Below are 25983 nucleotides of genomic sequence, written 5' to 3' on the forward strand. Positions count from 1 at the left end.
GTCATCAGAAGAAAATCTTAAATGGTTTTAAAATATTGAAAAGAAATGACATGCTATATACACATTGGGGCGCAGGGGAGATCTGGCTTCAGCCCTCCTGCTGTAAAATGGAGAGTGGGGTGGGTGTAGACAATGATACGGTTTTAGAACAGGTAAAATCCTTTAGATAGATTCACACTAAATACGGTCTTTGATCAACTTCATTGAGGTGTAATTTAAATGCAATAAAATATACCTACTTTAAAAGTACAGTACCAAGAGTTTTAACATAATGTACAGTGCTATGTAACTGTCACTGTAATCAAGATATAGAACATTTCCATCACCCCAAAAAGCTCTTTTGTACACCTTTGCAGGTAGTTTCCCACACCCCTCTCCAGCCTCAGACAATGACTGATTCATTGGTTTCCTGTTACTTTAGATTCGTTTTGCCTGTTCTGGAATTATACAGAAACAGAATCATACAGTGTGTTCTCTTTTGTGGTAGATTTCTATTTTAAAAGAAAATCTCTTCTACCTTTGTTCTTTGGAACATGTACTTTTCTCAGTTAGCAAGCAGGTGAATGTGCCAATGTTTGAGCAGCAGTTAGTGAATTATATGCTTCTCAGTTCCCATCTGGCCTTAGTCCTGAGTTAATCGACTTGAATTTAAACCTCATAACCATTTGTCTATATATATATGTATTTATAAAGTGCTGTAAAAACCTAAGCAGTATTTATTCCAACCTCGAGGCCTTGTTTTGAAGGTCAAAGATGAGCCAGACTCTCCTCCTGTGGCGCTGGGCATGGTAGACCGCTCACGGATTCTTCTGTGTGTCCTCACCTTCCTGTGCCTCTCCTTTAACCCCCTGACTTCCCTGCTGCAGTGGGGAGGGGCCCACGACTCTGACCAGCACCCACACTCAGGCTCTGGCCGCAGTGTCCTGTCATTCGAGTCAGGTAGGTGGAGGCCCCTTGCCCCACCTGGGCATGGCTGGACCACTATGGCAGGAGAAGGACCCTGTGTACAAACTTCTTGGCTTGGCTACCAGGTCCCAAAGGGCTTTTATAGTGGGCCCCCACCTGCTTGCTTCTGATAGGGACTGGCATAAGTTCCATTTTAGAAGTAACAAGGCAAGCCCAAGTTCAGTCAGAATGAGCAAAACAAATCAGGGACCCACACTACTCTAAATACCCTGGGGTGGAGGGGTGGTACCTATTTGAAGGAGGATATCGTGTTTTTTATCTGAGGTTGCAAAACCAATGCCTCAACCCTTTCAAAACAAAGATTTTTATGGCACTCAGCTCCATAATGAGAAGGGCTACAGTCATTAGCCCTGTTTAGATTATAGAATTATTTGCCCTTTCTTCTGAAAATGAGGTAGAAGACTCTTTCCTGTGATAGTGCTGGGGTCTGTCAGGTGCCTGGCTGCTCCGCAAGGCCTTTCCTGGCAGACTCTGCTGAGACGTTCCTTCTTAGGTTCTGGGGGCTGGTTTGACTGGATGATGCCTACTCTTCTCTTATGGCTGGTAAATGGTGTGATTGTCCTGAGCGTCTTTGTGAAGCTGCTGGTTCATGGGGAGCCAGTGATCCGGCCACACTCGCGCTCCTCGGTCACCTTCTGGAGGCACCGGAAACAGGCAGATCTGGATCTCGCCAGAGTGAGTTCTGTGTCCGCCCTTCCCCATCCTCCCCTAGACTTGACAAATAATTCAGCAACTCGTGTCAAAGAAAGTCCTATGATAGATGCTTGTGGTAAGTGAGAGGAAAAAGGGACCCTGCTGCTGAATAGTCACAGGGCAGTGGAGTGGGCGCCTCTGCATAGATAATTAATTCCAGGGACATGAGATGATCTATGTCTCCGGTATGACAGGAATAATGAAGTTGAGTTCTGAGGGAGGGGTTCTAGGGCTTGAGCGGGGCTGCCAAGAGTAGGAAGGAAGGGCAGAGGTGGCAGAAGGACCTTCCAACCCGAACACATGAATGGACAGGCTGTTTGGAGACTGGCAGGTTCCAGGGTGTGTTGAGTGTAGGTTATGTCAGAGAGAGTTGAAGGCAAAGGCTGGTAGTGTGTCTAGGCCCAAATTGGAGAGGGCTTTCACTAGGAACTGATTTGGGGCTTTATTCCCAATTCTCTATAGAACCAGGAAAGGTTTTTGAGCAGGAAAACTAGCTGAAAGTTTTCATTTGACATCAACAGGGAGTTTACGGAAAAAAATCTGGGGCAACTCACAGCATTGAGGAAGAGTTAAACATCCACATTTCAAGAGGAACGAGAACCAGAACACTCCTCAGCAGCAGTGAGCCATGGGCCTGCCCTCCCCACCTCTGCAAGCTGCAGGGCCATTAGTGAGAATCTGATTGGCCATCCTGGATCTGTCAGCCTTGCTGGGGCTATGGGTCTCAGAATATAGATGTGATTTTGAGAGGCCTGTTCCTTGAGTATAACATCCCAAGATGTATATCCTAGAGGCAGGTTCAGGTGTGTGTTTTACAAGCATCATTCTGGTGGCTGTGAAGGATAGGTAGGAGGGAGATGTGAAATGCATGGAACATGGCAACAAGTTAGGGTGCTCTTTTTTAAGTAAAGACAAGGTCTCACTGTATTGCCTGGCTGGTCCTGAACTCCTAGGCTCAAGTGATCCTCTCACCTTGACGTCCCCAAGTGTTAGGATTACAGGCATGAGCCACCACGCCTGGCTGAGTCAGGGGGCTCTATGAAATAGACTGAGTAAGAGATGATGGCAAGGACCTGGAATTAAAAGGAAAGGTTTGAACTGAATAAGCATTTGAAATGTAATATTTGGAAGGGAAGTGATTAGTGACGTTGACTCAAGGATAAGAGAGGCTCCAAGATGGAGTGGACTCCATCTAGGCCATGTTGCCTGGAAAAGCTGGAAGAGGCCCCTGTAGAGTGAGCAGTGATTGAGAGGCAGGCCATGGGGACTGAGCGGGGGCGGGGCCAGAGTGTTTGGGAAGCATGTCTGTCAGCAGAGGGTTCTTAGGGAGAATTGGACTGGGGAGTCAGGAGGGGTAAGAGCCAAGGACTGGGACTTGGGAATAGCCCATCTTTGAGGGAAAGGCAGGGGAGGAGCCAGGGAACACCTGCCTCCTTTGGAATCTGCAAATGCAGGTCCTTCTGGCTGGAAAGATAGAGGCACCTTAGAGACTGTTGCTGTGAGGACATCTTTTCTTTTCCCTTGTCCAGTCCTGTAATGATGTGGGAAACAAAGCACAGATAGTGTACCAGCTGCCCAATAGAGGAAAATAGGAGAATTTACTTTCATTTCCCAAGACTATATAGCCTGTCCTCTAGTCTCCAGCAGTGAGAGAGAGAAAGCGAGCGGTCTCCAGTACAGTGCTGTAGACTCTCCATTAGACCCTCTCAGGTTGACAAAGATTAGTTCATCTGAATCCTAGAGTAGGGTAGTTTAGCTGTGAGTTTGCCTAAAACCATGGTTCTCAAACTTCAGCAGGCATGAAGCCGGGTGCTGTGGCTCACACTGAGGTGGGGGGATTGTTTGAGCCCAGGAGTTCAAGACCAGCCTGGGCAACATAGCAAAACCCCCATCTCTAAAAATGAAAAGAAACGCTTTAGCAGACATGGCATGAGAATCACCTAGAGGGCTGCAATACCAGAGATTCTGATTCAGTATCCCTGGGGTAAGGTCCAAGTGCTTGCATTTCTAACAAGCTCCTAAGAGCTGATGCTACTGGCCTCTGGGGGCCGCACTTTGAGACCCTGAAAGCCTAAAGGATCATGCAGTTCATCTAAATCTGTGTCACCACCTTATGTCTAAAAGCTACTGCTGGCCGGGCATGGTGGCTCACGCCTGTAATCCCAACACTTTGGAAAGCCGAGGCAGGTAGATCACTTGAGGTCAGGAGTTCGAGACCAGCCTGACCAACATGGTGAAACCCTGTCTCTACTAAAAATAAAAAAAAAAAAAATAAAAAAAAGTGCTACTCTGAGGGAACTCTGACCAGCATTTGCTCATAGAACAAACGCACGCAGTACAATCTCAATCGAGTAAAAAGTCTGTAAGGAAATACCTCAGAATGTCAGCAGGGATTCTTCCTGGGGGATGAGATTATAGGTGGTTTTGTTTTACTTTCTTGTAGCTTTCTGAAGTTTCCCTCGTTTTTATGAGTGTGCACTAATTCCTCTGATAATTGGGGGCAGGGGGAGTAGAAGTCTATATCAAAACAAAAAGCCGGAGCAAGGCCAGTGACCATTAACACCTTTTGATACTTTGTAGGGAGATTTTGCAGCTGCTGCCGCCAACCTGCAAACCTGCCTGGCAGTTTTGGGCCGGGCACTGCCCACCTCCCGCCTGGACCTGGCCTGCAGCCTCTCCTGGAACGTGATCCGCTACAGCCTGCAGAAGCTACGCCTGGTGCGCTGGCTGCTCAAGAAAGTCTTCCAGTGCCGGCGGGCCACGCCAGCCACTGAGGCAGGCTTTGAAGACGAAGCTAAGACCAGTGCCCGGGATGCGGCTCTGGCCTATCACCGGCTGCACCAGCTGCACATCACAGGTGAGGGGGCGGCTGCTGCTGCCTGGCTTGCTGCAAGGCATCTCATGCTACCTCTCCTCCTTAGCTTGATTTGCCAGTTCTGCACCCTAGCTGAAGTCCCTTTAACGCTACTCTTTTAGAGTGGCTAGACCAAGTTTCTACCTGTTTTCACAGCTGTAAGGTTGGCTCTTTGCTTTAGCTCATCAGTTCTCAGATGCACATGTTTTCACAATAACATCACTATACTCAGGATGTGTCCTATAAACAGTGGCACATTGTAGATAAGTTGGCAGTGTTTTTCTTTAGTGATACTTAAATTAATGGTGAGACTTAAAATTGCTGACATCTTAGAGTCAATGAAATATGATCATCTGTTTCATTCAGTAAGCTCCTGCTATAATAGGCAGAGAGGTCAGCAAATGAATGACAGTTCAGCGTGAGTATGTTAGACTTAGCAGAAGGAACATGTTTTCGTTGGGAGGGAGTGGGTACCCGTTTGGAGGGTTTCAAGAAAGGCTTTCTGGGGAAGTAGAGTCTTGGCTTTGCATGGAAGGATGCATAGAGGTCACCAGCTCTGCAGGAGATGAGCCTCTGGGCAGAGGGATGTTCCCAAGGAGGAGCCCCACCTGGGGTGGCTCTTGAGAATAAGCCTTCAGTGGTCCTAGAGGGAGCCAGGGCACAAAGGCAGTACTCAGACCGTGAAGGATTTGGATGCCAGGCTGAGGATCTTGTAGTGTATCAGTAGGATTCAGTGAAGAGCATTAGGAAAATAGTGATATGATCAGGTTTGTGCTTCTCAAGTTTAGAAGAGTCAGGCTGGGCATGGTAGCTGGCTCACACCTGTAGTCCCAGCACTTTGGGAGACTGAGGCAGGAGGATCACTTGCACTCAGGAGTTCGAGACCAGCCTGGACAACGTGGCAAAACCCCATTTCTACAAAAAATACAAAAATTAGCCAGGCTTGGTGATGCACACCTGTAATCCCAGCTACCCAGGAGGCTGATGTGGGAGAATCACTGGAGCCTGGGAGATCAAGGCTCCAGTGAGCCAAGATTGCACCATAGCACTCCAAAAAAAAAAAGTTTAGAAGATTCACTCTGATGGCAGATAAGGAGTGGATCCCAGAGGATCAAGGCTAGAGCTAGAGAGGCCAAATAGAAGCTGATGCAGATTAAAGATGAGAGTTGCTGAAAGGACAGATGAGAGGAAATTAGAAGGTGGAATTGACTGGACTGGGGACTCATTGGACTGATGGATGGGGACAGTAGTCGGCTAAGACGGTTCCCTGGTTCTTCCTTGGGAGTTTGGGTGAGCGATGGTGCCACCAACAAAGGTAAAGAAAATAGAAGGAAGAGCAACTTTCCAGGAAAAGGGTGGTGAGTTCCCTTTTGGACACTTGCCTGTGAGATGTGGAGGTGAGCTGGACATGCAGGATCTACAGCCCAAAGAAGACTACAGGTGAGAGTGAAAAGCAAGGGAGCCTATGAGAGTGGATATGGTGAAAAGGAGACCCTCATCTAAAGAACAGATAAGCCATCGCGGTGGCTCACACCTGTAATCCCAGCACTTTGGGAGGCCAAGGCAGGTGGATCACCTGAGGTCAGGAGTTCGAGACCTGCCTGGCCAACATGGCAAAACCCTGTCTCTACTAAAAATACAAAAATTAGCCGGGTGTGGTGGCACGTGCCTATAATCCCAGTTACTCGAGAGGCTAAGGCAGGAGAATCACTTGAACCCAGGAGGTGGAGGTTGCAGTGAGCCAAGATGGCACCACTGCATTCCAGCCTGGGCAACAAGAGCAAAACTCCATCTCAAAAAGAAAGGATAAAGGCTGGCACAGCAGTTCACATCTGTAATCTCAGAACTTTGGGAGGTCAAGGAAGGAAGGTCGCTTGAGCCCAGGAGTTTCCCATCAGCCTGGGAAACACAGGGAGACTCCATCTCTCCAAAAAAAATTCAAAAAATTAGCTGGTTTTTGTGGTGTGTGCCTGTGGTTCCAGCTACTTGAGAGGCCAAGGTGGGAGGATCACTTGAGCCTGGGAGGTAGATCGAGGCTGCAGCGAGCTGTGATTGTGCCACTGCACATGCATGCAGAGATGAACGGATAGAGGATGGGGAGTCAGGGGCAGAGGCTGCCTGAGAGGAGCAGTTGGAGAGGTCTGAGGAGACACTGAGATGCTAAGTGTTGGAGGAGCAAGGTCAGAGAGTGGAGGAGGGGAGATTGTTGCTGGGACACCCAGTAAGATGAGGGCCAGGAATAACAGTAGGATGTGGTAACTGGAAGGTGTTAGATACCTTGATGGCAGTAAGGAGCTTCAGCCAAAAGTGGAACAGAGCCAGGCAAGTGATGTAGGAGTGACCAGGAGGTGAGACAGTGGGGCCATTGTGCAGCTTTAATATGTGGGCTCATGGTAGAATTTTAGCAGAAGGTCCCTATCTGCAAATTTGCCCCACTGTTATCTTGTCTGTTCCTCAGTGTGCCCTTGGGACAGAATAAGCCCATACTCAGGTCTTTGATCAGGCTGTGTCCTCCTTGCTGCCAAGTTCTGGAGAATTCCAGCTGAGAAGCTTTACATCACTCATTCCTTCCATACTCACTGGCATTCCCTGTGTGAGGCACTGAGGGGACAGAGGTAACTACAGTATGGTTGCCACACTGCCCTCTCACCTCCCTTCCTGTGTCTCCTGCAGGAGGAACACCTGAGGCCAGTACAGAATGGAGTGTGGAGGCTGAGATCTCCCTACGCTGATAAAAAGACAGGGAGGCAAGGCAGCCCAGGAGGGGGAACACAGGGCTGGATGAGCACGGGAAGCCTGGCTTTGCCACTGTCTGCACCTTGACATGGGCACTTCCTCCCCTGAGGCAAGGAGACTGCTTGCCCTTGTAGCGAGGACCAAAGCCAGCAACAGTATGAAAGCCTCACGAGAGCTGTGATGGGCCCTTGTGCCTGTGCAAGGATACTTTGTTCCCTGATTAGGGGATCAGCCCCAGATGGGCCACTGTGCACCTCTCATAGGGGAGGGTGTGGTAAGCCTTCCTGGCCTCCCACTCACTAACCCAACATGTGTTCAGCTGTCCTTGCTCAGTTTACGTCACTTCCCCCTCAAACGGGTATGTGTTTGTGTATTGTGAAGGTGGGTTTTTTTTTGGCTTTTTTGGGGGACAGAGTCTCGCTCTGTTGCCCAGGCTGGAGTGCAGTGGTGCGATCTCAGCTCACTGCAACCTCCGCATCGCAGGCTCAAGCAATTCTTCTGCCTCAGCCTTCCAAGTAGCTGCAATTACAGGCGTGTGCCACCACGTCCAGCTAATTTTTTCTATTGTTAGTAGAGATGGGGTTTCACTGTGTTTGCCAGGCTGGTCTCGAACTCCTGGTCTTAAGTGATCCGCCGGCCTTGGTCTCCCAAAGTACTGGGATTACAGGTGGGAGCCACTGGCACCCAGCCACATTGTGAAGGTTTTTTAATGAAAATAAATTCAAATCAGTTCATCTAAAAAAAATGTCATTACCTCTGTTGAATGTTTGGAAACACACAGTGTAGCTGTGCTGCTGACACTCTTTTGGGAAGTGTTGCACTGTGCGCCTCTGAGTCCTATACAACAACCTGCAATTGTGACAGCTCTGGGTGCGACAGAAATGGGTGCCATGTTCCCAGCTACCCTGTGAGGTAGACAGGAACACACAGCCAGTATATCACAGAGCCTGGCATCCCATCCTGTGATCAGGCCTGTCTGATCACAAAGTTCACCTCGCTTCTCCCCTGGTTCGTCTCTTACTTTGATTGTGCTGGAGAGAGCAGGAAAAAGTTTGGTTTGGGGGCTCCATCAACGATAGTGTCTGTTTCTACCCACCCTAGGGAAGCTTCCTGCAGGATCCGCCTGTTCCGATGTACACATGGCGTTGTGTGCTGTGAACCTGGCTGAATGTGCAGAGGAGAAGATCCCACCGAGCACACTGGTTGAGATCCATCTGACTGCTGCCATGGGGCTCAAGACCCGGTGTGGAGGCAAGCTGGGCTTCCTGGCCGTGAGTACCCTTCGGTTCCCTTCTGTAAACCTCCCCTGAGCACTTACCTAGCCAGGAGTTAAGATGCAGAAGCAGTTATGAACTCCCTTCCCCATCAGGTGCTGCCCACCTGGAGGGGTAGGCATTCATTCAGTCGCTCATTTCACCAGGACTCCCAGCAACCGATAAAACAGACCAAAATTCCTCCCCTTGTGGCCTTAATACCATAAGCCTTGTAGGCAGGACATTTTGGTCCCCTGAGGTAATATGAGGTAATATGAAGATTGGTTCAGCAATAGAAGAGCTACTGTACTTGGGGGTTAATATGCAACTTTTCTGTTCTTCAAGTGGTCATAAAAATTCTTAGAATCCCCTGGTTATGTCTCATGGTTCTTTTATTTACTCAGAAGGTATTTATTGGGCATCTTGTGTTGATCACAGCACTGTGAATCCAGAAATAAAAGCCAGTGCCTTTGCCAAGCTACAGAGTTAAAGAAAAGAAAAATAAAATGAATAAAAGTAAAAGAAAACCTGTGCCTGTCTACAAGGAGCTCAGGTCAGACGAGGGCAGGGATTGTGGCTATCAAGCACCTCCCATATGCCTAGCTAGGAGCCAGCCTTGGGAACTCTCAAATGGGTAATTCTCGGTCCTTGTTATCAGCTAGCTCACAACATGCTGACCTCAGGCTTTCTCTTACTCTAGCAGAAACAGGTATGTTTTACTTTGTGTCCCACTATGGGTAGACTGCTGAATACATCAGGTATGTTCAAGCATTACCACATCTCTATTTGTTTCCGTATCTCAGTAACAGCAGAGATGAGCTGAGAATGAATCAGAACGTGCCCTGTAGTGACACTGATACGTTTCCTGAGGTACATCACGATAGTCTAGGGGACAAAGGGCGCAGGGAAGCCCAGTGTACTCTTTATGTCTACACTTGATCTTAGCCAGAAGGCTGAGAAGTGATACTTTTTATGTCTTACCTCTGTTTCTGGTGACTACAGATAAGAGATTCATCCCTTGATTCACTCATTCAGCAAATATGACTGAGCACCGTCTCTAAGCAGGACATTTGCCTTGTCCTCAGGGAGCATAGTTGGCAAGGAATCTAGACAGCAGCCCTTCTTGAGCTTGACATTGATCTTCTCATGAGGAGGACTGGGCTCCAGGTGGGGAAAGAACCCCATCCTCACTTGTGGGCTAGACGACCTGGGAGTCCACAGACACTGAAGACACATCATTTTTCCTATTCATTTCAACCTTCCCTCGACAGATCTTCTTGGGACCAGGTCTTCAGGACAGTGTGAGCTAGGGTGAGCTCCTGAGCTGGTCTTGGGGGAAGTCAGGGTGGGCTTTCTGGGAAAGGTGAATCTAGGATGACAGCAGGAGGCATTGATGAGATCTCTCTCCTTTTCGGTTTATTGAAGTGCTCTGGGCTGATGTCATTACATTTGTAACTTCCATGCCCCCCAAAAATGTTTTGAAGACATTCATTTTATCAAAATACAACATACATGCAGAAAAATGCCCACATTTTAACTTACGGCTTGAAGTGAAGTTACCCACGCAACACCCACCCACATCAAGAAGTAGAACATTCCCAGCACCCCCAGAAGCCTTCTTGAGGCCCTCCCTGCTCTTCCTGCCCCAACCAAGGTAACCACTTTTCTGAATTCTGTCACTGGAGTTTAATCTGTCTATTGTTCGTCATTTCAGTAAACTTATCAAAGTACATGCTCAGAAGTCTGGCTGGGAGGGCCGGGCACGGTGGCTTACCCCTGTAATCCCAGCACTTTGGGAGGCCAAGGCGAGCAGATCACCTGAGGTCAGGAGTTCAAGACCAGCCTGACCAATATGATGAAACCCTGTCTCTACTAAAAATAAAAAAATTAGCCAGGCGTGGTGGCATGTGCCTATAATCTCAGCTACTTGGGAGGCTGAGACAGGAGAATCACTTGAACCCAGGAGGTGGAGGGTGCATTGAGCGGAGATCGCGCCATTGCACTCCAGCCTGGGCAACAGAGCAAGACTCCATCTCAAAATAAATACATACGTACATACAAACAAAAATTAGCCGGACGTGGTGGTGCACACCTGTAATCCCAGCTACTTGGGAGGCTGAGGCAGGAGAATCGCCTGAACCTGGGAAGTGGAGGTTGTAATGAGCCAAGATTGCACCACTGCACTCCAGCCTGGGTGACAGAGTGAGTGAGACTCCGTCTCAAGAAAAAAAAAAAAAAAAAGATTACAATATGCATGTCAAAAACTATACAAATCATAAATACACAGTTCAGTGACTCCACAGAGTAAACACACCCTTATAGCCAGCAGACAGATCAAAGTACAGAACCAAGACCCCAGAAACTTCTCTTGGGCCCTTTGCAATCACTAACCTGCCCCTTCCCCCAAGCCTTCCAGCCTTCCAAGGGTAACCACCATCCTAGTCACCTCAGATGCTTTGCCTCTGTTTAAACTGTATTAATATAAGGAGAGTCTTGCAGTATACACTGTTTTGTGTCTGACTTATTTTGCTCAATATCATGTGTAAGAATCATTTATGTTGTTATGTAGAATTATAGATTGTTCGTTCTCATATTTATAGTGTTCCATTGTATGACTAGATTATTGCAGATGAACTTTTTAGTTGCTTTCTGGCTTTGGTTGTTATGAAGGGTGCTGCTGTGAACCTCCTTGTACACACATCTTTCAGGAAACGTGACTGCATTTTTAGGAATGGCATTGCTGGGTCAGAGGTTGTGCGTATTTCCAAATTGTTGGCCATTCTCCACTCCATCAGCAGTGAACAAGACTTCCAGTTCTACATCCTTACCGAACACATATAATGTCCATTTTTTTAAGCCCTTCTAGTGTATCTCATTGTAGTTTTCATTTGTACTTCCCAGGTGATGAATGAGATTGAGCACCTCTTCTTACATTTATTGGCAATTTGGATAGTCTGTTTCGTTACATTCAATTCAAGTCTTACCTCTTTTTCATTTGGACTATCTGTCATCTCATTGATTAGAGGAATTCTTTATTCTGGAGATTACCCCTTTATTGGATATATGCTTTTCAGATACCTTCTCCCACTCTGGGGCTTGCCTGTTCTGTCTTAATGGTGTCTAGTGAGAGCACAAGCTCTTAATTTCAGTGAAATCCAGATTATTAGTCTTTTCCTTTACAGTTAGACATTTTAAGCCCTGTTCAATAAATCTTTGTCCTACCTCAAAGTCATGAAGATATTCTCCTATGTTGTCTGCTAGATGCTTTATTTTTTACTCTTTACACATATGTACCTAATCCACCTGGAGTTAATTTTTATAAGAGTTGGAGGTAGGAGTGCAAGATCTGTTTTTCTCCATAAGGATATCTACCTGATGCAGAACCTGTTATTTTAAAAACTATCCTTCCCCTGCTGCACCAAGTGGCACCTTTTTTTCATAAATCAAGGATCCGTGTACCGTGGGTCTGCCTCCAGATCTGCTAGTCTCTTCCACTGCACCACCACCACCCAATCCTAACGGCTGAGTTTTCTCTTACGTCTTGATGTATGGAAGTGTTGGTCTTCCAGATTTAGTGACTAACGATGAATCTTGGGTGTTTCTTTGTAGCCTCTTCATTCTACAGAGGTACTTGATGCTGCTGATGGACATTTGGGTTGTTTCCAGTATTTGCCGTTATAAACAGTGCTTTAGGGAACATTTTTGTCCATTGTCTGCATGCACCTCCATAAGAGTTTCCTCAGACCAAATCTGTAGAGATGGTGATGCTGTGTCAAAGGATATAAATATTTGAAACTTAATAGTATTACCAAATTTGCATATTCAGTAAGATGGAAAAAGGAGAACTGTCATCTTTAAAGTAACTGCTCTTCTCTGTTTACTTCTCTTGAGAGAGGATAAAGAGACTCAGACAGTACTTTCTTATAAAGGAAGAAGCTTTGAATTTGGTGAGATATATTTAGCTACAAATGAGCCAGGTGTTGGGGGCAAGTGGAGGGCTGGCCTCTGTGAAAATGGTTTAGACTAGAGGTTCCCAAACTTGCTCAACTCATGACTCAAGATTCCCAAACTTTCTCTACTCACTATGTCTCAGTAAATTTTTCATGGCGTCCCTTAGCCAAAAGAAATACCTAACGGTTCTGGTTTTCGTTTTTTGAAACAGTGTCTTGCTCTGTTGCCCAGGCTGGAGTGCAGTGGTGCAGTCACGGCACACTCTAGCCTCATCCTCTCTGGGCTCAAGTGATCATCCCACCTCACCCTCCCGAGTAGCTGGGACTGCAGGTATACACCACCACACCGAGCTTATTTTTGTATTTTTTGTAGAGTCAGGGTTTTGCTATGTTGCTCAGGCTGGTCTCGAACTCCTGGGCTTAAGCGATCTGCCCACCTCAGCCTCTCAAAGTGCTGGGATTATAGGCATGCACCACCGCGCCTGGCCTCTGTTAAGTAGTTAAGTTTGAACATCCTAATAGGTATTTAAATTGTCTTAACAGCTTAGTGGTCATTTGAAAAAAATCATATGTCAAGTTGAAAGAAGAAATAATATTTTTTGCTAGGAGTGGTAGCACACACCTGTGGTCCCAGCTCCTCAGGAGACTGAGGTAGGAGAATCTCTTGAAACCACGAGTTTGAGGCTGCAGTTAGCTATGGTCACACCTGGGAATAGAGCCACTCCACTCCAGCCTGGACAACATAGTGAGACCATGTCTCTATTAAAAAAAAAAAAAAAAAGAGGTTGGGCACGGTGGCTCATACCTGTAATCCCAGCACTTCAGGAGGCTGAGGCGGGTGGATCACCTAAGGTCAGGAGTTTGAGACCAGCCTGGCCAACATGATGAAACTCCGTGTCTACTAAAAATACAAAAATTAGCCAGGGATGGTAGCACGCACCTGTAATCCCAGCTACTCGGAAGGCTGAGACAGAATCACTTGAACCCAGGAGTCAGACGTTGCAGTGAGCCGAGATTGTGCCACTGCACTCTGGGTGACAGAGCAAGACTCTGTCTCAAAAGAAAGAAAGAGAGAAAATATTTTGGATTCTTAATAATTTCTTAGAAATCATGGTTATTAAGAATCCAAAATATTCTTTTATTTATTTATTTATTTATTTATTTGAGATACAGCCTCACTCTGTTGCCCAAGCTGGAGTGGAATGGCTCTTCACAAGCATGGTGTCACTGTTTCTTACCAATACATGAACCTGTCAAGCACTGCACACCTCAAGCTTTGGAATCAGACTAGCAACCATCACTGTCTCTCTTTTCCACATTGATTTTCACACAGTACTATGACAGATATCACATCTCCAAAGGAAGCTAGTGTGATCTCAATGCTGAGGCTGCAGGCTCTCCCCATCTAGTCACTTACAGTGCCCAGCTGATGTTGAGCATCACTGTTTTCCTCGAAAGTTTAAAATAGCCAATGGCTCCCGTGATCACTTGCTGTGGCACCTCAGACTGCCTTGGTACACAATTTGAGAGCCATGGGGTTAGACCGATGTTGGGGGACACAACCTGGGGTTGGGACTGGCCCAGGGATACTGAGTGGCTCTCAGGATCTAAACAGTTGTGGGGTTCTTGCCACAGCCTCTTTCACATCAGGCAATTAGCAGATGAGTTACAGGGGGAGGCTCCTAGGCCCCAGTTGGGGAGGATTCTGGTGTCTATAAAATTTAGGAAAACTTAAAAAAAATGTTTTTTTTTTTTTGCCTGGGATTACAGGCCAAGCCACCAGCGTGGCCAAGATGGTGAAACCCTGTCTCTACTAAAAATATAAAAATTAGCTGGGTGCGGTGGCGGGTGCCTATAATCCCAGCTACTTGGGAGGCTGAGGCAGGAGAATTGCTAGAACCCAGGAGGCGGAGGTTGCAGTGAGCCGAGATCACACCACTGCACTCCAGCCTGGGTGACAGAGCAAGACTCTGTCTTTAAAAAAAAAGAAAAGAAAAGAATTAAGCTTAAAATACATTTTAACTTAGTGATTTCCACATTTGCCTTTCTGGTTCCTCTTGCCGTATGACCTGGACTAGGCTTTGCTTCTACTTGTAACATTTGGGCCCTCGTGAGGGACCAGTTGGTCCTCAGTTTCTCCTGGAGCAGCCACCAGGCTCCCTTGCTGTTTGGACATGTGGAATTGGCTGTTCTTGGAAAGAGAGTTGGAGTCAACCGTTCAAATGTTCTGGGACCTCCGAAGCCCTGGAATCACGCCACCACCCCCTAATCTCCCTCCCTGCTCAGCTCCTCAACTGCTATTCTCCCACCATTGCAGTTATCAGCTCAGATTCAGTGAGTGCTTTGTGGAAGGTTGGCAGAGGGTCACGAGGGTCCTCTGCATTTGTTCTCCAATATCCAGTATCAACACTGGTTAGCAAAGAGGAAGGACGGACTATTGGTGCCACTGGTCCCATGATTAGAAATGTAAGTGAAACACCCCACCTCATCTCATAAGCTGCTTTGAGATTATGAGTATGTGTCTATAGAACAGGTTGTTTTCTCTCAGACTCAGGCAGTGTCTCCAGGTTCCCCCTGTAGAGAGATAGTCTTCTCTGTCTGTGTCCTCGAGTGGCACTCTGACAGTGCTATTTCTGACCCTGGCATTCAAGTCTTCTGAAGCCATTACATTCGCTGATGGCTACTTAGAGCCCAGTAAAGGTCAGAACCATCAGACTGAACCAGACCATGAAACAGCGCTGCTCCTGTGGGGGCGAGGGCTGGGGTGTGGAAGCGATGTCTGCGGGCCTCGGCCTGGCAGCCCCGCCCCTGGGCTCCCTGGGCTTTCTCTCTTATGCTTCTCCCTCCCTCCTGTCTTCTGTCCTTAGTTCCTCACTCACCCTGGCCTGTTTCGGGGAGTGGTTATGGGTTGGAAGTCATGGGTGTTAGTGTGAAAATATCCTCACTCAAAAAGTGACAGAACTGAAAACGTGATAGATGGTATTGTCCCTGCAGTTCTTGTCAGTGGGGTCCTGGAATGATGTTATCCCAGCAAGTGGAGGAGGGGCCCAGTGACCGGGGCCCTGGCTCTTTGAATTGTCCCACAAAGAGGCTTTCCAGGTTCCCCCTCTGTTCTTTCTCGTAGGCTGGTGTTCACATCAGGGGCTCATGCAGGGGTGCCATGGGGTTTCTGTAGGGGGCCGCCCTTGCAGGGCCAGCTTTGTGGGGGGAGTCTCTCAACCACCTCCACACAGATACTTGCCTGTACAGGGCCTGGGCTGTCCTCCCAGCTGCCCCTTCACTTCAGTGCCATCTGATGTGACCCTGACGGCTGGCCATGTGCCGAGCACTGTTCTAAACTTTACACGCAAAGTAAAAGTAAAAGAAAAATTAGTCAAAGCAGAATAATTTTGCCTAAAATAGTCTAAAAGATATGTAATTAAAATGACATGATAAAAAGTCCCAGGATAGAAGGGGCTGCCTGGCTTGGCACTCACGGGGCCGAGGGGAAAGTACAGCAGCCAGGGGGCCCCTGAGACCCCTCCTTGGGAAACCACCTTCCTAGTTTACCCTGCAGGTTGAATGCCAGTAGGATCAGGCAGCCCCAGCAGGACAGGATGCAGCAGGGGGCCCACGCGTGCCTTGTGGCTGCTCCCTGCCCTCCTGCTGGGATGTGGACCTAGTCAGCAAGTCCAGCACACTCTACTGGTGGGCTTGCCCTAGTTTCCATGGTGGGCTTTACTTTCAGGTACCTGTGGGAGTCCTAGCCCTGTGCTGATCTTTCCCAGTCTCCCCCAAAGCCCACCTCCACCATGGTGCTTTCTGCACCCCACAGTGGCTGCAGCCAGCATTCTGCCACCTTGGTGTTACCCCTGGTCCTTGTCCTTCCACAGAGCTACTTCCTCAGCCGAGCCCAGAGCCTGTGTGGCCCCGAGCACAGTGCTGTTCCTGACTCCCTGCGCTGGCTCTGCCACCCGCTGGGCCAGAAGTTTTTCATGGAGCGGAGCTGGTCTGTGAAGTCAGCTGCCAAGGAGAGTCTATACTGTGCCCAGAGGAACCCAGGTGAGAATAACTTGGAGCCATTCAGAACTGGAGAAAGCCATGCAAACCGCCGGGTACTACAGAGTCACTGCACCAGACATGCGGTGACACGGGTTGTCTCTTAATCTTGTTGAGTCCATTTGTTTGTTTGAACTGAAGCTCAGGGAGGTTGAGTAACTTGCCTAAGGTCACAAGCCTGATCAGAAATTGTCAATGGCTAAGCTGGGTGTGCAGCTCTGCTCTCTCTGACATTCAGAGCCCATGGTCCTTACATCACACAGTAATAAATTGTGATTAAGCTCCAAGTGTACTCTTAGCCCTTGTTTTGGGCACTTTGGAGACACAAAGGATGTGTGAGGCTTGCTTTCCCTGGCCTCCAGGTCTCTCCCATTGGGAGAGCAGACAGACATAAATGGAGAGTTTGGGAACAATAGGTGGCAGGCGGTCATCAACTGCTCAGAGTGGTGACAGGGACGAGGCTTCAGGCGTTGGAAGGAGGTGCTGGCTTTCTGTCCCTGGCATTTGATAGTGATTGGAGTCGACTCGCCCGGCCTTGGAGCAGTAGAGGCTGGTCAGGATTGACTTAGACCTTGAGTGCTCAGTGGCTGTCTGCTTTCTGCTGTACTTTTCCTCCCCTCTCAGAATTGGAGTCTGTGGGGAGAGTAAGGTTCTACAGGTATAGGGGTGTGTGTCACACATTGGGTGAGTTCACTGTCCTTTTCTTTTTTAAATAATAACTGTATTGCTCAACGTGAGAATTGTGTGCAAAACCAAAATATAAAGGATGAAAGCAAAAGCAATCCTAAATCTTTCTACCCCACCCCTGCTGGCTAAACATGGACTTCTCAGTGGCTTTGTCATCTCTGGCAGTCTCTGGCTCCAGGCCTTGTTACCTGGAATGTGTTCATAAGTGTCCCTCCTTCTCCTGGTCATTAGATCGAGGCCCACATATCTGCCACATGTGAGGAGAGAGAAGGGGCTGGTGATTTCAGGCCTGCCAGTAAAGAAACTTGCTGGTGACAGTCAGCTATCCAAGCATTGCAAGGCCCCGTGTCCAGCCAGTTCAGACAGGTCACTGCTGATGGCACGTTCCATGACAAGGCTCTGGAAAAACCGGAGCATGTTCTTCGTTGTCATGAGCGTGGCAGCAGCTACCACCTTTTTTTCCTTGCCTGGTGGTTCTCCTTAGCCACATGGAGAAGAGAAATCCTCTGAGACATTCCATTTTCTGTTTTCTGATCCAACTCCACCTGACAGCTCCCAACCTTAGAGTACTGGGCACTGTGCCAGGAGACACAGCACCCTCCCCAAACCCCCTCCCCACCGGAGCTCATCCAGAACTAGTCTTGAGCTCTTCAGCCTGGGAGTGAACACTCTCCCCCAGCCTCCAACTGTTTAGCACAGTAGTTCTGGGCTTTGGTGGAGAAGGGGGATCTGATCCCCATTCACAGGGCATGGCTGTGTTTGGAGTTTCTCTCCGTTAAGACAAAGTGGGCTCATAAATGAGCTCCATTTAACCCTCCTTGCCTGTCTCTTTTCCAGCTGACCCCATTGCGCAGGTCCACCAGGCCTTCTGCAAGAACCTGCTGGAGCGAGCTATAGAGTCCTTGGTGAAACCTCAGGCCAAGAAGAAGGCTGGAGACCAGGAAGAAGAGAGCTGGTAAAGTCCCCAGACCAGTCCCCCTGCCTTAGGACCTGTCCACGCAGGCAACTCCAGGACAGCCTGAAGGCCTGCACTCCTGGAGGGAAACAAGCCTGGCATCGGGTTGGCAGGGCAATCAAATGGTTCCTTTGTATTTAATTTCTCAAAAATGAGAGCCCTATGTTAACTCTGACCTGGCCTTTCCTCCTAGACCAAGTGCGTTTTTTTTTTTTTTTTGGAGACGGAGTCTCGCTCTGTCACTCAGGTTGGAGTGCAGTGGCGCAATCTTGGCACACTGCAAGCTCTGCCTCCCGGGTTCACGCCATTCTTCTGTGTCAGCCTCCTGAGTAGCTGGGACTACAGGCGTCTGCCACCATGCCCGGCTAATTTTTTGTATTTTTAGTAGAGACGAGGTTTCACCATGTTAGCCAGGATGGTCTCGACCTTGTGATCCGCCTGCCTCAGCCTCCCAAAGTGCTGGGATTACAGGCGTGAGCCACCATGCCCAGGCCTTTTTTTTTTTTTTTTTTTTTTTTGAGATGGAGTTTTGCTCTTGTTGCCCAGGCTGGAGTGCAATGGACCAGTCTCAGCTCACTGCAACCTCCGCCTCCTGGGTTCAAGTGATTCTTCTGCCTTAGCCTCCCAAGTAGCTGGGATTACAGGCACCCACCACCATGCCTGGCTAATTTTTGTATTTTTAGTAGAGATGAGGTTTCACCATGTCATTCAGGCTGGTCTCAAACTCCTGATCTCGGGCAATCCGCCCGCCTCGGCCTCCCAAAGTGCTGGGATTACAGGCGTGAGCCACCACGCCTGGCAGGTGCACCCATTTTTATGTATCCCTTTACCAAGCGGAGTCAGTACTTGGACCAAGTCAGGGATTTCATTAGCTTGCTCTGCTTTTTGGGGTAGGGAGCAGGGGCCTGTTGAAAGGGGATGGGGGCTGGGTGCAGTGGCTCACGCCTGTAATCCCAGCACTTTGGGTGGGAGGCCAAGGTGGGCAGATCACGAGGTCAGGAGATCGAGACCATCCTGGCTAACACGGTGAAACCCCGTCTACTAAAAATACAAAAAATTAGCTGGGCGTGGTGGCGGGCGCCTGTGGTCCCAGCTATTCCGGAGGCTGAGGCAGGAGAATGGCGTGAATCCGGGAGGCGGAGCTTGCAGTGAGCCAAGATCACGCCACTGCACTCCAGCCTGGGTGACAGAGCTAGACTGTCTCAAAAAAAAAAAAAAAGGGGAATGGGAATGAAATGTGACGAGCTCAGCAGAAGGCAGACACATCTGGCCTGGACATCTTGGGGACCCAGCCCCTCATGGAATGTGCCGGGCAATTTTTCTCTCTGACATACTTACTGAGCACAGTCCTTCTCTCACAGAGTAAGACCTGAGAGGCAGATAGGTGCCAAAGTCACTTTTGTTTTTTGTTATTTTTGTTTGTTTTTTGGGGGGTTTTTTGAGACAGTGTCTCACTCTGTCACCCAGGCTGGAATGTAGTGGTACAGTCTTGGCTCACTGCAACCTCTGCCTCCTGGGTTCAAGCGGTTCTCCTCCCTCAGCCTCCCAAGTAGCTGGGATTACAGGCACGCGCCACCACGCCCGACTCATTTTTGTACTTCTTGGTAGAGGCAGAGTTTCACCATTGGTCAGGCTGGTCTGGAACTCCTGACCTCAAGTGATCCGCCTGCCTTGGCCTCCCAAAGTGCTGGGATTACAGGCGTGAGCCACCGTGCCCGGCCCCAAAGTCACTTTCCTACAAGGCCCAGATCCTGATTGGGGTGCACCTGAGGAGAGGGGGAGGGGGCAGTTCTGCCTGGGAGATAAGAAAACTTTTGGGAGGAGATGACACTGGACTTGGGGCTTAAGGAGAGGAGTGAGGGTAGGCTGTGGGGGATGCTAGGGAAAGGCCCCCAGTAGAGGGAAGAGTGTCAGTGACAGCCCAGAGACACGGAGGAAGGATGCCTGAGGAATACAAAGGGTACACATAGACAGCGCTTGCGCGTGCCTGGGATGACAGGAAAGGGACAGAAATGGCCATTGGGTCTTAGAGCTGGAGAGCTGAACAGCTAGGCCATGAGGTGGGCCTTGTGTTATATGTTTTGATGTACATGGGACCCTTTCTTTTCTTCCTAGTGAATTTTCCAGTGCTCTGGAGTACTTGAAATTACTTCATTCTTTTGTGGACTCTGTGGGGGTTATGAGCCCCCCACCCTCCAGCAGCTCCGTGCTCAAGTCCGCCCTGGGTAAGCACCTGCGGGTGGCCCACAGTCTCAGGGTGCTCAGTTCAGGTCTTCACAGTGCTTTTGCCCCAGGGGTCCAGGGCGTTAGGAATGTAGATGCCAGCATCTTCTCTGGATCCCAGGTTCATACCTGTGGCCCCAGTTCAGTCACCCCCTCCCAAACAGCACTCAGAGGCAGGAAACTATGGTTTTCAGAGAAGTAGGGCAATGAGTAATTGAATGTCTTCCTCAAGCCCTAGCTGTGTGACCCAAGTGAGGACCCTTCTTAATGCCAAGAACAAGCAATGAGTGGCCCAGGCACCAGGGATGGTGGGGAGTCACCTTTCAGATGCACAGTGGCCCCTGAGGCAGCTCTTGGGCCTTATGCTCTTTGCTGAAGAGACTTTTCATCTGGGCCTCTCTACCACTCCTCAGCCCCTCATCACATCAGTGTCACAGCACAGCCCACTGACTAGATTGACATCATGCCATTTCTTTGCTTCTGTCCCTAAACTGCCATCAGGATGATAGCACATCAGCTGCCAACTCTTGGGCTTCTGTGGCCACCCTGGAAGATGGGGGTACCAAGCTACCGCTGGTCACTCTCCCTAGGGAGGGAGGGATCCCAGAAAATCAGCCACCCTCTCATGATCCCTGACCTGTGGCCTCTGTTTTCAAGTTTAGGGAAGCATGACCATCCCCGCTGGTTTTGTGGGATCACTACTGTCATCATTTTGCAGTTGAGAAAACTAAGGCTGAGAGAGGAGAAGACTTAAAATATTCTAACAGGAGCCTGTTCCAGATACTTTGAAGATACCATTCTTTATGGCTATTGAAAGCTTAGGTTGTATCCATCTTTTTATTTAAAAACAACACTGCAGTCAAATATGTGTTAAACTTTTTTCTCTCTTTAAGCCAGTTTCATTATGACAGACTGCCAAAAATGGGATTACTAGTTTAACGGGAGTGAACTTTTTTATTTTTTTTGAGATGGAGTCTTACTCTTGTTGCCCAGGCTGGAGTGCAATGGCGCGATCTCGGCTCACTGCAACCTCCGCCCCCACCGAGGTTCGAGCGATTCTCTTGCCTCAGCCTCCCTAGTAGCTGGGATTACAGGCACCCGCCACCATGCCCAGCTAATTTTTTTGTGTATTTTTAGTAGAGAGGGGGTTTCACCATGTTGGCCAGGCTGGTCTCAAACTCCTGACCTCAGGTGATCCACCTGCCTCAGCCTCCCAAAACGCTGGGATTACAGGCGTGAGCCACCGCGGCCAACCAGGAATGAACATTTTTAAGGCTCTTGATATATATTGCCAAACACTTTCCCAGATTGTGCTGGTCTATTCCCCTCCCCCAGAATCCTGGGTGTGGGAGCCCAGAGGCTGCTGGCCCGTTCCCAGCAGGCAAAGATGTTACCCACCTCCTAGGAAGGAAGTGTAGCGCCTCTGAGCGCCACAGGTCTTGTTTCTGTGGGTGCTGGAGTGCGTTTGGTGCTGTTCTCCTCTAGGTCCAGACATCATCTGTCGGTGGTGGACGTCTGCAATCACTGTGGCCATCAGCTGGCTCCAGGGAGACGATGCAGCTGTGCGCTCTCATTTTACCAAAGTGGAACGCATCCCCAAGGCCCTGGAAGTGACAGAGTGCGTAACCCTCCTTGGCCACTCACTTGCTTCTCTCCAGGGGAATCTTGTTTGAGTTAGCAGGAGCAAACTGGACTGGGTGGGCGTGTTGGGGTGAAGGGTCAGGACTGCATGACAGGTGGGTGGCTAGAAAAGTCGGGGGTGAGGGCACCATGGAGAACTCAAGTTGGGCCAGCAGGTCCTCTTTGCAAGTGTCCTGCTCTGCACAACACGACAGTTGTCCCAGCAGCTGTCAGCACTGTGTCCGGGTCCTCCTCCCTGCAGCCTTCATGGCGCCACAGGCTGAAAAGAAGAGACGAGAGCAGTGTGGCCCCCAGCATCTTCAGAAGCTTTGTGGTGGAGGCAGGCACTGGTGGTTCACAATCAGTGCAGAGAGGCCACTGTTGCCCCCAAAACTCATGTGCACTGGAGCATCTTGCCCCTGTGTGCTAGCATTTTATCCACTTTCCTTCCAGCCACCTCCAGCCCCATCATCAACCCTGGCAACTTTGTCCTGTAACTAAAATAGCCTTTAGCACATGGCATAACCAGAGAGCTTTTGACATTCCTCTTTGGAGATTCATGTCTGCGTCTTGGGGGCATTCGGCACTAGTGATGGGCAGCCCTGCCTGCTGACTCCCCGGCTGTTTCTAATTGGATCTGAGTATTCTAAGAGAAACTGTAAAATGCTCCAAGACAGAAAGGCCCCACGAGGTCCTATCCTTAGAGCCAAGGCTGTAGCGTTTCCTATCAAGCAGACCCTTAACCAGCGCACAGGAAGGAGCTGAGAAGAGTGAGTATACACAGGCTTGAAGTCCTTTGTTCCCTGAAGTAGATGTGACACCCTAATTTCATTGAAGTAGCCCCATTTTTAAGCACTCTGACTAGGTAAGCACCCAGCCCGGTATAGCATTCCACCTGTATGTGTGTCTCCCCCAGTCGATGTGCCTGAGGACACTGAGACTCAGCAGGTAAGTTGTCCAAAGTCACCTCGCTCCAGAGCAGCAGAGCTTCCATGGACAGCCAAGACACCCCTGCAGGCACTGCTGTCTGCTGGATTCACTTACCCCTGGGTCCCTCTGCTTTTCAGGGACTAGGATGCTATGAGAACCCTCCCCCATCCCTAGCCTCCCCTTCCACTCCCAGTCTCCTCTACAGAAAGAAGCTAACTAAGTATCTCCAGAGAGTTTAATACCACATATCTGGGGGGGTGGTCCCTTAAAGAACGGGTACAACACCTTATTGTGGCCACTTTATAGGTAAGGAAACTGAGGCACACGTTGGAATGACTATCTTGGGTGGCTTCTTAGCAGCAGACGTGATGGTGAAGCCTGTGTCTCTGACTTCCAGCATTGAATGAAGGTGCTAAAGGGTGGGGCGCTAACCCTAGCTCAGGGCTGGCATTTCAGATCTGGAGCTGGTGGCATGGAGCCATAGTGGCAGCATTGGAGTCAACAGATGCACATGTCATATCAGTGTGGGGCGTGGCAGTCACTGGCTTGGGCCCCTCTGCCTGTCACGCAGGTGACACATAGTGACCTGCCTCTCGACTCCCTGTCACTGCTGCAGGAGCCCCCTGGTGAAGGCCATCTTCCATGCCTGCAGAGCCATGCATGCCTCACTCCCTGGGAAAGCAGATGGGCAGCAGAGTTCCTTCTGCCATTGCGAGAGGGCCAGTGGCCACCTATGGAGCAGCCTCAACGTCAGTGGGGCCACCTCTGACCCTGCCCTCAACCACGTGAGTGGGAGCTGAGTTGGCCCCTGGGGGAGGTGCTCTGCACTGGTTTACGAGAACACTCCCACTCACCTCATGCTGACCCTGCGGGTGGGGCCATCCAAAAGACAGAGAAACCAGGACAGCAGCCCCCTTTCAAAAAAGTTACGGCTTATTGGCCTAGGTGGACTCCCTTTTCATCACTTTTCAGCCTCTGAGGCAAGCATGTTTCTACCTGCACCTTTCTTAGGCTCCCAGAGTCCCAGGTCCTGCTGGCCCATAGCCTCTGTAAGCCCAGGTGCACCCCAGCTGGCCAGGGGTTCACCTGCATTTGCTCCAGCGGTTTGTGTGACTTCCCAGGCCTCTGCAGGCAGCCTTGGAGTGGGTTCCTGCCCCCTCGGGCACACAAACAGAGCTGAAGACCACCCTGGGCACCTCCTTGGCTGGCCGCCTACCTCCTGGCGGGCAGCTGTGGTGCATTGTAGTTGCATTGCATGTTCTGGTGGTACCCATGCAATGTTTCCACAGTGCATCACAGAGGCCTGCCTGGCCCTCGAGAGACTGCCCTGACTGAAGGCCCTATCACGTGGGGGAGGGGATCCTGATAGAGGGCACTGCTGCCACTGTTGGGGCCCAAGTCACAGCCATCCCAGGAAACAGGAGGGCACCCAGCTGAAAGTGGAGCATCACCTGGTCTACGGGGAACATGTCCTTAGCTCCAGAGTGGGAGGGACCGGGAGAGTCCTGGAGATTCAGATTCTCAGCCACTCCCTGGGGCTTGGTCTTAGCTGGCTAGGCTAGTACTTCAAGCTAGATATTGTCAGTGGACCTGGGCACTGGGATGAACCCAGGACAGCGTGGCAGCCCCTACAGGGACAGGCAATGTGCAGAAAAGGCCCAAACTGGCTGGATGTGGTGGCTCACACCTGTAATCCCAGCACTTTGGGAAGCTGAGGTGGGCAGATCACCTGAGGTCAGGAGTTCGAGACCAGCCTGACCAACATGGTGAAACCCCGTTTGTACTAAAAATACAAAAATAAGCCAGGTGTGGTGGCATGTATCTGTAATCCCAGCTACTCAGGAGGCTGAGGCAGAAGAATCACTTGAACCCAGGAGGTAGAGGTTGCAGTGAGTCGAGATTGCACCACTGCACTCCAGCCTGGGCAACAGAGCGAGACTCCATCTTTAAAAAAAAAGCTGGTGGGGGAGCCCAAATGCCCTGGGATGCCAAGACCAAAGGCAGATGGTGAGCCACATTTCACCTTCTCTTTTGGGCTTTCCATTAGTCTCTTCCATGTTTGTCTTCATGAGAGAACCAAATAGTACAGGCTCAGTTTGGGGAATGAGAGGCTTGCAGCCACCCTTTGGACTGGGGTTCCTTGGTAGCAGCTCTGTGGTAGGAGAGTGAGCCTAGAAGACAACGCCATGCAGCCTGATGGCCCTCGGAGGGCAGAATCCAGACATAGGCCTGCTGCCTCCATGCCCACAGGCGCTTCTGCAGCATGCACAGCTTAGAAGTGCCAGGTTTTGAAGAGAGGGATCCTTTTCCACATCCCCTTGAAGCACACAACAGCCAGAAAACAGTGTAGGCAAGGATCAAGGCCTTGTGCAGGGACAGGGCAGGGTCTTCCTCAGGCCCAGTGTCCTGGGAAGGAGGAAAGCCAGGGCTGGGTGAGATGAGGCTCAGCCTGAGGGAGTTCATCAGGACCGGAGGGCTGCTTGCGGCCCATCTCAACAAGGACTCCTCACTGCTCGGTGTCGTGCAGGTGTGCCACTGCGAGCCGGGTGGGCAGCCCAGCCCCATAGGTAGTAGGCAGAGAGTATGCATGGTCCACATGCAGTACCTTCTCACATGATACAACAGCCCTGTGGTGCTGCCATTTACATTTTTTTGGATGAAGAAACTGAGGCTCAGAGAGACTAAGTCCTATGCCAGGGTCATGTAGCTAGTAAGTGGCAAAGCCGGGTCAGTAGGCCTAGTCCCCAAGCACTAAGGCACTCTGTGGTTCTGTCTTCTGAGACACCTGTCTCCCTCTCCCCCTCCTCCTCCTCCTTCCCCCAGCCCCATCGACAGGCTCTGCTGCCACTTCAGGCTTTTCCTTGGTACCTTGTGGGTATCTCAGCCTCCTAGCCAGCCATGGTGGGGCTCCCATGGGGTGGAAGAACCTGCGCCTTCAACCCACAAGGGTTTTATTTCTGCCCCTGCCACCTGCCTGTGCTGTATTCCCTATACAAGCTGCTGTCCCTGTCAGAGCCTTGCTTTCTCACCTGCAGAATGGGGAGGGCTTGTCTCCCACCTCCTGGGGCCATGGAAGGA

The 25983-nt window shown here is 49.8% G+C and overlaps 1 protein-coding gene and 1 non-coding gene across 2 annotated transcripts in view; both read left to right on the plus strand.

Annotated features, from left to right (window-relative positions):
• SREBF2 (sterol regulatory element binding transcription factor 2) overlaps window positions 1–25983 on the plus strand; it is a 79313-nt gene that overhangs the window by 48826 nt on the left and 4504 nt on the right. Inside the window, exons 8-16 of the mRNA XM_003814637.5 lie at window positions 747–939; window positions 1460–1641; window positions 4240–4516; window positions 8351–8520; window positions 16325–16493; window positions 18015–18132; window positions 20248–20357; window positions 21841–21973; window positions 23522–23690. Coding sequence (XP_003814685.3) covers window positions 747–939; window positions 1460–1641; window positions 4240–4516; window positions 8351–8520; window positions 16325–16493; window positions 18015–18132; window positions 20248–20357; window positions 21841–21973; window positions 23522–23690 — 1521 coding nt within the window. The remainder of the gene's footprint in view (window positions 1–746; window positions 940–1459; window positions 1642–4239; window positions 4517–8350; window positions 8521–16324; window positions 16494–18014; window positions 18133–20247; window positions 20358–21840; window positions 21974–23521; window positions 23691–25983) is intronic.
• Window positions 24136–24204, plus strand: MIR33 (microRNA mir-33). Its single transcript, NR_106551.1, has one exon. It is a non-coding gene; the product is annotated as a microRNA mir-33 (primary transcript).

The sequence above is a fragment of the Pan paniscus genome, chromosome 23, assembly GCF_029289425.2.
Source record: "Pan paniscus chromosome 23, NHGRI_mPanPan1-v2.0_pri, whole genome shotgun sequence".
In the NCBI taxonomy this organism is placed as follows: Eukaryota; Metazoa; Chordata; class Mammalia; order Primates; family Hominidae; genus Pan; species Pan paniscus.